At 49.0% G+C, this 12440-nt stretch overlaps 1 protein-coding gene across 1 annotated transcript; it reads left to right on the top strand.

The window, feature by feature from the left end:
• Window positions 1-307: 307 nt before the first annotated feature.
• Window positions 308-12343, top strand: sgpp2 (sphingosine-1-phosphate phosphatase 2). The gene is made up of 5 exons (XM_086143533.1): window positions 308-1047; window positions 3196-3357; window positions 7742-7921; window positions 10120-10209; window positions 11193-12343. Exons 1-5 carry the CDS (start codon window positions 853-855, stop codon window positions 11736-11738), a joined length of 1173 nt encoding a protein of 390 aa, XP_085999659.1. The 5' UTR covers window positions 308-852; the 3' UTR covers window positions 11739-12343.
• Window positions 12344-12440: the final 97 nt, after the last annotated feature.

The following is a 12440-nucleotide window of genomic DNA, read 5'->3' as shown; positions in this document are numbered from 1 at the left end:
ACCTGTGGTTACCAGGCTAACCAGTAGCGACCAAAGCGGATGTGAACCCCTTCACCTGATCCCCCTTTTTTTTATTTTTACAAATGTGAACCTGCAACGGTAATTCATCTGTTGTTACGGGTAATAAAGTCTACTGTAAATGTTATCAAGTGATATTAAATGGCTTCATTAATGGCATCTTCATGATCATCCTTATCATCACGTCCATCTATTTAAGGGGCCTCGACAGGAGCTGAACACGCGCCATGTGTGCTATGTTTGGCTAATGTCAGTTAGCAGCTAGTTAGCGGAGCAGCTAAAGCAGCAGGTGGGAAGTGGGGGTTGGGAGGGGGTGGAGGGTTACCGGTCAGTTAAGAGGTGCCCTCCTGACCCCAAACATGTTATTGACATTAAGGAAATGATGTATGTTTCGACTGCAGGGCCATTGTTTTTCACTGATTCGACAGAAGCATGTGTGTGTGTGTGTGTGTGTGTGTGTGTGGGGGGAGGGGGAGGTTGATAATGAAAGCCAGCCACAGCCTCTTCATCATATCACACCCTTTCCCCCATGCGTCTACACCCAATCCCTACTGCTCTCACACACAAACACACACACACACACACACACACACACACAAGGCTGTCAGCCATTACAATGATTGACAGGTGAGTCATCTCAGCACGATGTTACACTTACTTCTATAACAACACAATCCCGGTACTACCCCTCTGAAGCCCCACCCCCACTGCGTCACACACCTGTGCCACAGCACACACACACACACCTCCACCCTTTCCAGGTGTTACCTGTCTCTCGCCCGACTTCGGGTTCTGCGCTCCCCTTCCTCCTCCTCTTCCTCCTGCTCCTCCTCCATGCTGGGTCTCCTGTCGTACCTGCAGGACCCGCAGCTGGTTGCGGGCTTCCAGCGGCGCTGCGGCCTCTTCCTCCTGGATCCCGCAGGGCCACCGTCCGCCCCCGGCCGATCACGTGGGCGCAGTGGGACGAGGAGGGAGCGCCAGGACTGTGATTCAAACTACAAACATGGCGGGAACGGATGCACCGACGGCGTGAGTGGATTATCTTCACTTTGCCCCCAATAATTGAAATTGAATCCCAGGGTTTTATTGTAATTTTAGTTTATTTCAAACTCTAAATGCTGAAAAGACCTTTTGACTTCTTCATCCAAGCCTCTCCTTGAACTGGCTTTTCTCGTTTGTCTCGCTGTTTCTCCGGGCAACCAGATCCCAATCTCTTTGATTATTGGATGTTTGGATTCCTCACCTTGTGCAGTTAATGATCACAAAGGTGGAGAGTGACTCTTTTTCTTTTTTAACCATTTCCTGATCATCTCACCTGGTGCTAGCTTAGCTTAAGCTAATGTTCACATTCATAGGTCGTTCATCCACCATAATGTGTTATGACATTACTGATGTTTAAAATAGCATTCATCCTGTCTTATTTTAAACATCTTTGATTCTTACCTCCCTTCCCTTGCGTTGCCTAGTGAGGTGAATGACAGTAAATGGTTGTATGCGTCTATGTAAAGTAAAGTAGGGAATGAATGTTTGTACATCTTTGTATGACGTGTGAGTGAATGAATCAATGTTTATGTGTCTCTATCTGACCGAATGAGGGAATGGTATTATATTTCTTTATGACGTATGAATGAGAGGTTGAATGGATGGACGTCTCCATATGACACGTTAATGGGAGAGTGTATCTAATGTTTCTTGTGTCTTTATATGTCCTGTGACTGAGTGAGTGAATGGCTGTATATCTCTATATAACCTGGGAATGTGAAGGTGAATAGTTTTATGTCTCTCAATGACATGCAAGTGAATGATTGTATGTCTGTTGATGATGTGTGTTGATTGATGTTGATGTTGAATGAATGGTTGTTTGTCTCTATATGATGTGTGACTGAGTGAATGGTTCTATCTCTCTTTACTGCTAATAACAGTAATAATTTATCCTTTATTAATCCACGTGGGGAAATTCGTTCAATGTCTGAATGAGAGCGTGAATTGTTTTATGCAGCCCTGTGATGGATTGGTGACCGGAGGGTGAATGGCTTTACATGTCTTTATGATATGTCAATGAGTGAATAGTTCCATGTCTCTAGATGACATGATGGGAGAGTGCATCTCGTGTATCTTGTGTCTCTATATGGTTTGTGAATTTATGAGTTTTTGTATGACCTCTAAATGAGTGACTGGTCTTATATGACGTGTGAATGGATGTGTGTGCCTAAAGCTAACGTGTGTCCCTAAGGCTAAAGAGCTTCATGCCGCCAAAACATTTAGCCTCGCCACATTTGACCAATGAAATTACCGTAAAGTTATGAAGCTTTTCAATTCCAACACTGAAGAAGACGACTTTAATGGTTTTCGTGGGAAGGAGGAAGCCAAAGATAGCGATCAGCTGGAGTAGTACAAAGTGGGGATAGAAAATGGATGGAAATTTTCCTTGTGTTATTTATTATTTATTATTCATCTTTTTCGTCAGCCATGTTACAGGCGCTGTTCGGAAAAAAGCATTTCCAGTACGTATTTGTGGATTTTAGCGGCATATATTTAATTAAAAGTTAAATAAAAATGTTTCTGTGTAGCATCTTTCTCTGTAAATATCTCATGTTACAATGCGGACACCTGCGGCTTATAGACAAGCAGCTTATATATGTACACATATATTTGTTTGTTTATTTTTAACCAGTGTGGCTTATATTCAGGTGCCCTCAATAGCCCGGAAATTACAGTATCTTGTGTCGTCATATGTCGTGTGAATGAGAGGGTGAATAGTTGTTGATGTCTATATGATATGTGATGACAGGGTTAATGGTTGTACAAATAGGAATTTAGGGTTTTCATGAGCTGTATGCAAAATCATCAGTATTAAAACAATTAAAGACCTGAAATTTTTCAGTTGGTGTGCAATGAATTGAAAATATATGAAAGTTAAATTTTTATCATTACATCATGGAGAATAATGCTAATTTTTTTGAGAAGGACCTGTACGTCTCTATATGTGATTGACAGTTGATCGGTCCTGATTGAACCCCCTCGCCCAATGCCAGCTTGGATGGGCTCCACCTCGCAACCCCTAAGTTGTATAGATGAATGAATAGTTTTTATTCTAATGGCACTGTTGTGTGTAGGAGTCTTCATCTTGTGTGTCACGATACCATATGACTGACAGTTTGCGTCTATCCTTTCCAGGTGAGCGATGCGCCGCGGTACGAGGTGAGGAACCAGCTGCTGCACGTCCTCTTCCTCCTCTCGGCCGGCTTGGGCCACGAAATCTTCTACATCACCTGCTTGCCCTGCATACACTGGAACCTGGACCCCTTCCTCTGCCGACGCCTCGTCAACATCTGGACCGTGAGTGCCGGCCGGAGAGAAAGTGTGCTTGTGTGTGTGTGTGTGTGTGTGCGCACTTACCAGTCAGGCCACATCATTCCTCTCCGATGCCAGCCTTCGGTCTGATGAGGTTCCACAATGCCAGCAGTCTTCCCTTCAAATTCTGCTCCCTCCCTTCACCTCTCAACCTCCTTTTGCACCCCCCTCCACCCCGCTGACCGGTCTGTGACACCGCGGCGTCCATAGATCCCTGGGCCCCGGGGCCAGCGGGGGCCACCGGTGGAGGTGGCGGCGGTGGGGGGCCCGAGCCGACCGGACCTCTGACACGCCATATACGAAGAACCGTTTCTCGCAAAAGGCTGCCAGCGTCTCCGAAGTTATTTATTCCTCCACAATAAAACACAAATCTCAGAGAGATGTCAAACTTATTCCCAGAAACGGGCTGTTTGACACTTCAGGGCGCACACATAAACACACGCACTATAGTGTGTGATGGGCAGTATGTTTTTGTGCCCTTTGTGTCTTCGCCCCGGGGCAATTGGTGGGTGCCCTCTGTCTGAACCCCCGGCCGGCTCCCCTCGGGGTGAGCATTCTTCTGGCATCCTGGCTGCACCAGGCCCTTGTGTGAACTCCTTTCAAACGCACACACACACACACACACACACACACACGTACACACTCCTGATCTCGCCCGCAAAACACACTCTTTGTCCTCCGTCTAGTTAGACATTACCAGCTCTCCTCCGTTTTCTCCTCCCCCTGGAGGATTTTATTGGCCTCATCATTGCTGAGATCGCTCTCTCTCTCTCTCTCTCTCTCTCTCTCTCTCTCTCTCTCTCTCTCTCTCTCTCACTCTTTCTCTCTTTCTCTCTCTCCAAACGGCCCCTCAGGGGCGTGGGGGGGGGTGATGATGGTGGCATCACCCTACACCTCTAACGGCACCCTGCTTTTGTGCTGCAGGAGTTATCTGAGGTTCACGAGGTGCTTTTGCACACTCCTCTCTTCAAGCCTCACACAAACACACGCACACACACACACATATACACATATACGTGCACACACAGCGGTCTAATTGCACCAGTGACTGAGGTGCACCCATGCATATTAAGACACTTGTTGGGCAAACACACACACGTGCCATGTACCCTCGTGCCCTTGCAAAGTGACTTTGTTAAACTCGAACTTAATGACCGCCACCGACCATGTGGTTATTAATTACAATGTTGCGATGTGTATTAGTGCACAGTCACACACACACACACACACACACACACACACACACACACACACACACACACACACACACACACACACACACACACACACACACACATACATAAACACATGCACGCCCACAATCAGCCATTATCTGAATTTAGATTTAATGTATAGATTTGGTAGATAATGAAAAAAATATGTACACATACACAACTTGGGCTATCTACCTATCTATCTATCTATCTATCTATCTATCTATCTATCTATCTATCTATCTATCTATCTATCTATCTATCTATCTATCTATCTATCTATCTATCTATCTATCTATCTATCTATCTATCCATCCATCCATCCTACCATCCATCCATCCATCCTACCATCCATCCATCCATCCATCCATCCATCCATCCATCCATCCATCCATCCATCCATCTATCCATCTATCTATCTATCTATCCATATGACAGATTGTGTGTGTGTATCTGCAACATACACACACCCAGGTCTATATGCTCAAACATTGTTATAAATGCATGTATAGTGTATTTATTGTGTGTATGTGCATCTATGTACCTTTTTGCATCAAAGCTATACATATGTGTGTGTGTGTGTTTGTGTGTGTGTGTGTGTGTGTGTGTGTGTGTGTGTGTGTGTGTGCCCAGCAGGCCTCCGGAGCCATTTTGAATGAGCATGCTCATGACGGAGAGGCTGTGTGTGTTATGTGTGGTGAATCCTTTCCTGGCAGCCAAAAAATACAGCCTCCCCATTATGTAGCCAGCATGAGTTCACCCGAGTCAACCAAACATGTGCGACTGGGCCGCGCACGGATCCGTCCACGCCAGCGTGTCGGACACCGTGAGGCTGTCAACGCAGTCGTCGGTGCGTGTTTCCTGGGTCGCCGTTGTTCCGACCTGGTATCTGTGTTGTTTCATAAATTCAATTTAGAAAAGCAACTTTTTTTTTTAATCAGATCAGGCCGCTGAGTGGAACAAACAAATCCCTGTGTATGTGTGTGTGTGTGTGTGTGTGTGTGTGACCTGTGCCACAGCACCCCTTCCCAACACACTCACGGACAAACACACTGACAATGTGATCCACATGTTGACAGATCAAAGTCCAATGGCAGAGTGGCCTCAATCAATACACTCATTCATGGGGAGACACACACACACACACACACACACACACACACAGAGGCCTGCATAGAGACCTTGTGTGTTGTCCCGTCTTTAAGTGAGCGTAGCCCTCCCTGGTCAGATCTTTCACGTGAGAGGTGGTTGCAAATGAAGGGTTGCGGGCTTTTCTCCAGACGACATGTGAATATGACATGTGTATTGAGACGTGCTCTTTAAGACGATGTACGGAAATTCGCTAATCCTCTTGGAGCGAGCAACAACTGCTTTCTAAAGGTGCGGAAACCCAGGACAGACCTCACCTCCCCCCATGTTGGCGGCCTTCTGCCTCGACCAGTTGGCGTAGGAAGAGAGAGGGAAAGGATGGTGGATTAAAAGGGGAAAGCGCTAAATTAACAGTTCATACTTATAGCTGATGTGATACAATAATGGCTTGTATGTTCCAAAAAGAAATAAGGGTGGGGGAGCCTGGTGGCACCTCCTGGTAACCTTGGAGGTTGCTATCATGCATTGATGAAGGAATGGGACAGGAAAGGCCCACTGAGGGTCTCGATTCATGGCAAGTTATCGCGATGCTATTCGACGTTTTCACAAAAATAACGTTGCGGCTCCGGCAGCCGTCCCTTCACCTCTGCAGTGGCTCGCTTCATCACCCGAGACCTCCTGCAGCGGCCTGAGAGCTCCACAGGGTCTCAGACGTCCTGGTGAGACGGTACCCACTTCCTGTCGGGCACATGGTGTTTTTTTTTTTTTCCCCCCGAATCACCCGCCCTCGTGCACTTCCTCCTCTCTTTTCTTATTTCCCATCTGCTCGAGTCAAATAAAACCCCATTCGCCATCACAACGCGAGCGGAGATGATAATAAACACCTTTCTATTCTTCTCTCGAACACACACATTACAGTCCCACTCGCTTCTCCCGCGCTCTGCCTTCCCCCGCTCCTCGCCATGACAGCCATTCATTAAATATACAAGGCAGAGCTTTAAATAATCCTGGAGCCGGAGCGGCAGTCTGCCCCTCCGAGGGCCCGCTGGGAATCTCATGAAAGAGAATAGGCGGTGTTTGGCAGGACACGTAGCTATACCGACACACACACAAACACACACACACACTCAGCAGCCTGCCCAGACCTTTACATCGTCAAACTCCACCGGGGTGAAGACGCAGCGTCAGCAAACTCTTTGCCTGCTCAGTTTTCTTATAGGAGACCTTGGAAGCGTGTGACAGCAGTTTCCTGTCGCACCAGGCCGGGCCTCGTACTCTGCTGCTGTTGAGCGGGAGCGCTAATAACTTATTCATCAGTGTTTGGTGAGATATACAGCCAAGCCTAATTAGGATGGAATCCCAGTACACGATTTCATCTTCCTTCATCTCCCGATTCCCGCATCCTGCAGCCGTTCGGTTTTGTTCCTCGTACTCGGAGTGAATCCCGAATCCACACGGCATGAAGCAATGCAAAGCTTCGGAACTGGAAAGTTCTACTCTCCGCTTTGAAATTCCGTTCCAGGAACTAACCTCTTCCTCCTGGGGAACCCTGTAGTTTTGGTTTCCCGGTAAAGCACCGCGGTAGGGATCCGCGATGTGCACCCACCTTAAGCGCCACACTCCAAAATAAACCACCATGACTGCGTAGAGGAAGACGACATGGACGGGTATGATAACCATGGACAATCAAATGGGTTGAAGTGTTTTTATCTTCTCTCTGCACTGCTTCGCGGTGTGAAGAACCGCGATGTAAGCTAACTCCGGACTCATTTCGGCATTAGTGCTGACGTTCCTCTGCGAGCCCTGGAAACCCCACTGTAGTGGAGAAAAGCTTGGACCTCTTCATTGGTCCATTTCTCATTTGTTCTTTGCATTTTGAAGCAAGAAAACAGCTGACGAATTCCGATGGAGCTGTGAGAAGATTCTTGCGAGGAGCAGGAGCTAAATGGGTTCCAGGAATTGTACGGAGAAATGGTCTGGTACCTGAAAAGGCTCCATCAAGTGCAAAAAGTGCTGCATGAATGATTAAGACTGATTGCTGAGAAACGCATTGTTGTGCCTTGCAGTTCGTGATGTACGTCGGCCAGGTCCTGAAGGACGTGCTGAAGCTGCCGCGCCCGAGCTCCCCGCCTGTTGTCAAGCTGGAAATGCGGGTTGACGCCGAATACGGCCTGCCCTCCACTCACGCCATGGCCGCCACCGCCATCTCCTTCACGCTTCTACTAAGCGCCCCCTCCAGGATACAGGTAAGTATCGCCGGCGCTCGGGCGGCTGCTCGACCAGCACTACGGCATCGCGCGGGTTGCTGCTGATTGGAGATGACAGGCCGGTTAGCTCAGAGTTGTCGTCCTCGGCTTCATCGCCGCCCCCAGAGGGGCAAAGTAGGTTACGTCATAGAGGGATATCAACATCGGGGTTCATCCTGGAAACCAGGGCAAGCCTACCAAGCCTAATAGCAAGGTACCGATGAAAAGCACAAACGCAGCGTCATGAATGGCAACGCTCCGTCAGTCCTTTCACACTGCTGTAATTTCATTAGCCGTTATTTAACAGCATCAATCGACATGAAATACCATTTATTGCTAATTACTGTCACGGTCTTCATTCAGTTAATTGGATTAGTGACACTTTCATTAACCCATAGAAGAGTCGCATCCTTAAGGACTATTTGTCAGAATGACGGTTTTGGAAAGATATTGACTGAAAGAAATGTTCTCAGAGAAGGTTAGAGACTTTTGTGACATCTGTCAACCGCCACGTTCCTTGTGAGTCCCGTGTGAAGTCACGTAAGATGCCCTCAACCGGGGAATTTTATGTTGGCCCCATTGGACATGTTGGACATTTAGTCGCTGGTGCTAGCTAGCAGACGTAAGCATGCCAACTCAGCTCTTACCAAAATGGGAAGCTCTTTCTTCAAATTACTGCTCTCTGCTGTATTATAGCTAATGCGAATGTTAGCAATGTGAGATTAGTTCAACCCCCTCATGTTTTGCATGGCTTAATGGGTAAAGCTACATATGATAGAACATTATGGATATTTATAGTTAGCAAACAAAAGGTTGCGCTTGATTTTATTGGTACCGATGTGTATGACAAACGGTATAAATCAATCACTGTTGCCAAATGATGCACGTTCACGTCGTCAGACCCGAGGCGCCGCCTTCGGCCAGCGGCGGTTAAGCCGCCGCCGACTTTTTTGTTAGCGTTTAGCGTTAAATGTCGAGTTTTGAAATGGATCCACATGCGTTAGTCGAGGCAAATGGGCCGGGGAGCCAGCGGAGGGCGGCAACCCCTGACTCAAGGGAAGACGGGAGGGGCCACGCCATCCATCGGGGTACCGACCAAGCCGCCGGACAATGGGCGGGGGAGGGGGCGGGGCCAGTGGTCGCCATCCGTCACCATCAGGCGCACCCGTCGAACTGCTGTTCAGTCTTCTTGATGGACTCGGCCGAGTCAATGACTGTCAGCCGGCGTCCCCACCTCCCGCCTCCTCTCCCCTTTATCTCTCCCCACCCTGCCGCCAAGTCAATAAACCCCCCCCCATCCACCCGGGGCCGCCGGGCAGATCATTCAGAAGATCGCCCCCATTAAATGGCGTCGACTCCTTGGTGGGGGGGGGGGGGGGGGGGGGGTCCTCACTCCTCTCGGCGTACAGTTGGGCGCTAAACTTTGGCCCCAAAATTCTTCCAGGAATCCCCCCTCCCAAAAAAACAAAAGGCCATGCACAGCTACAGAAGAGTAGCGGGCTGTTGGAATAAGCTCCTCAATGGCCGCAAGGCCCTGGGGGCGACTCGCACGGTTCCCGCAGGTCAGAGGCCACAACAGTCAATCACAGAGTGACCCCCCCCCCCCCACAACACACACACACATACACACACACACACCCGACATCCTTTGTGGCTATTCAAAAAAAAAACTCCCTTCATGAACTACCAGTGAATAGGCTTCCAGCTGCAAAAGGACAGGAAAAGACAGAGGGTTGGTGGAGGAAGGGGGGGGGGGGGGTGAATGGAGAGCCCTCTCTTCTCACTGTCATTCAAATGGAGGCGTGAGGGGGGAGGGGGTTAATGGTGGGGGGGGGGGTAAAACCTGCAGTCGTAGGTAAAAAGGAGGGAGGATGAGGGGATCTGTACGTCACGCTGCAGAGGGAAGTCCCGCCGTCGGGGCTGATGAATGAGTCCATCGCAAGAAGAAAAAGGTGCAGGGGGAGGGAAAGGGGGGGGTCAGGTCTCTAGGCAACTTCAGATCAGCGAAGATCAGAACTGAAGAACCCTCACGGACTTGGGGTGAAACGTCAAGTGAAGAAATTCGAGTCCAGTTGCCACGACATGAAGATTTCAGCAAGAATTCACCATGACCTGGATGACCGAGAACCTCCAGATATTTCTCTCCCACGGATTTCCATCTTCTCTTCCTGCCTGACAAGTGTAATTTTGCGTCCCAGTTCCAGTTCGAGGCCGGCCTGCTGGTAGCGGTGACGCTGTCGGCACTGGTGTGTCTGAGCCGTCTCTACACCGGCATGCACTCTGTTCTGGTGAGCACCCCAACACACACACACACACATACATATCGCGACATGAAACATTCAAGCCGGATTCATAATTCATGTTTGTGTCTGGTTAAACTGTCTGGCAGAGACTTTCAGTTCGGAGGGGCCTCCGCCTCTTTGGGACGCCTCCATCCCATAATAAGGACGTTTGACTCAAACGCGATGACTCGTCATTTGGAATTCGCTTATTGAATGGTTGCGACGTATGAATGAGAGGGAGAATTGTTACATGTCACCACATGACCATGTGATGAGATGGCGAACGACTGGACAGGCGTCCGATCCCGTGTTTTTAACCCTAGAACACTAACGTCGGGTGATTTTCACCCACACAATTCTTGTCATGTGATTTTCATTGCGTTGCCATTTTCTGCGTTTTATGGGTCCTTGGGTAGCTCCAGGCAGCTCACTGATGTTATTAATTGTATGTTTGTTTCCCTCCTCTCATCGGGCCATCTATAAATTGATGAAAACTGTATTTAATCCAGGATATTGCATTGGGTAAAATATACCCAACCTGAGTGATGGTGTTACTTATTTTAACGTTTGTGTTGGAGTGCTAGCAATCGGTGACACTGAACATTAACTTTCCAGATTCTTAAAACATTAGAAAACATTTAAATTAAGAACTATCTGACAGAATGGCTGCCCGTCCTCTTCCCTTTCTTCCCTTCCGGCCCGAAAGGCTTCAGACTTGGGTCTCCATCCTGGGAATGGAACCCGTTTTTCGGCTTCCAGACGACGCTCGCTTCCAGGAAAGGTCTTGTCAGTGTTTAACAGAATCAAGGCCGAACGTTTGATGGTGGCCAGAGCTCTTCGTCGTCGGACTCCGTCGGCTCCGGTCACCCGAGCAACGACAGTGTGAATACGGCCTATGCAGCAACGAGTAAAAACAGGATGCGACGGTCTCCTCGGGTTTTCTGCCGGGCCCAGGAAGCTACTTTAAGTGTCCCTCTCCTCCTTTCCAGGACGTGATCTGCGGTGTGCTGATCTCTGCCGCGCTCCTGGCCGCCACCTATCCTTTCTGGGAAACCTTCGACCGCCTCCAGCTCACCGGTAGCCTCTCGCCCGTCGTCTCCACGGCCACGCTCCTCTTCCTCGGCTATGCCTACCCCGAGCTGGACCACTACAGCACCACGCGGGGGGACACCACCACCATCCTGGGGGTCGGGGCCGGCTGCTCCGCGGGGTACTGGGTCAACCAGCAGCTGGGACGGACGTTCGAGCCCGATGGGCCGCTGCCAGCGCCCCTACCGCCCCTGACGCCACAGCTGCTGGTGACCGGCGCCGTCCGATCCATCGTAGGGGTGGCGGCGTTGGTGGGAACCCGGCAGGCGGCGAAGGCGGCGGCCCTGCGGTCGCTGTGCTGGAGGTACGGGGTGGAGACCAGTGACGAGGACGCCTGCAGGAGGAAGGAGATCGAGGTGCCATGTAAGTTTGTGACGTACAGCGCAGTTGGGCTGGTCCACACCGTCCTCGTCAACAGAATACTCCTCCTCATCGGTCTTTTATGAGCCGCTCGCCGGGGAAAAGTCACCTGTGAAATGTAATCAGACTTACAGGGATGGCACTCTGCGTTCCAATTTCACCAGAAGGGATTTAAAAGTACAGTGGTTACATCATCAATTCCTACGCGGATGTCTTTCCATGTTGAGTCTCCGTGTTGTCTTGCGTGGGTTAAAAAAAACGTGCAGGTTCTTTGGAGACCCTAAATGTGTCCAGATGTGTCAACAAGAGGGTGAAAGTCGCCGTATGAAAAGTGAGCAAATGGAAGGCTGTATGTGCCTATATGACGTTTAAAGGAATGAATGATGAATGGTTTTGTCTCTGTAAGTCGTGTGAATAAGATAAGATAAACGTTGTTGTTCCTTATAGGGGAGCTTCTTTTCCACACCAACATAATGACTATTTTTCCCTATATGCAATGTTATTGAGAAAGTGTATCTTGTCTCTGTATGACATGTGAATGAGAGGGTGAATGGTTGCTTCCATATGTGGCCCAGTGATGGAGACCGGAGAGTGAATGGCTGAACGCCTCTTTGTGATGTGTGAATGAGTAAATTGTCATGTTTGATTTGTGAATAGACAGGAGAATGAATAAATGGTTGTGCTTGGAGAATGAACGAATGTATGATTTCAAAGTGTCTGTCACTGTATGTGAAGGTATTATTCAGTGGATGATTTGTGGTCTGGTCACCACCTCAAGACGTGCGAGG

Source organism: Fistularia commersonii, chromosome 3 (assembly GCF_037954325.1).
Source record: "Fistularia commersonii isolate RoL2024-O1a breed Wild chromosome 3, RoL_Fcom_v1.0, whole genome shotgun sequence".
NCBI lineage: Eukaryota > Metazoa > Chordata > Actinopteri > Syngnathiformes > Fistulariidae > Fistularia > Fistularia commersonii.
Note: the sequence above shows the minus strand (reverse complement) of the source record. Positions and strands in the feature narration are given on the sequence as shown.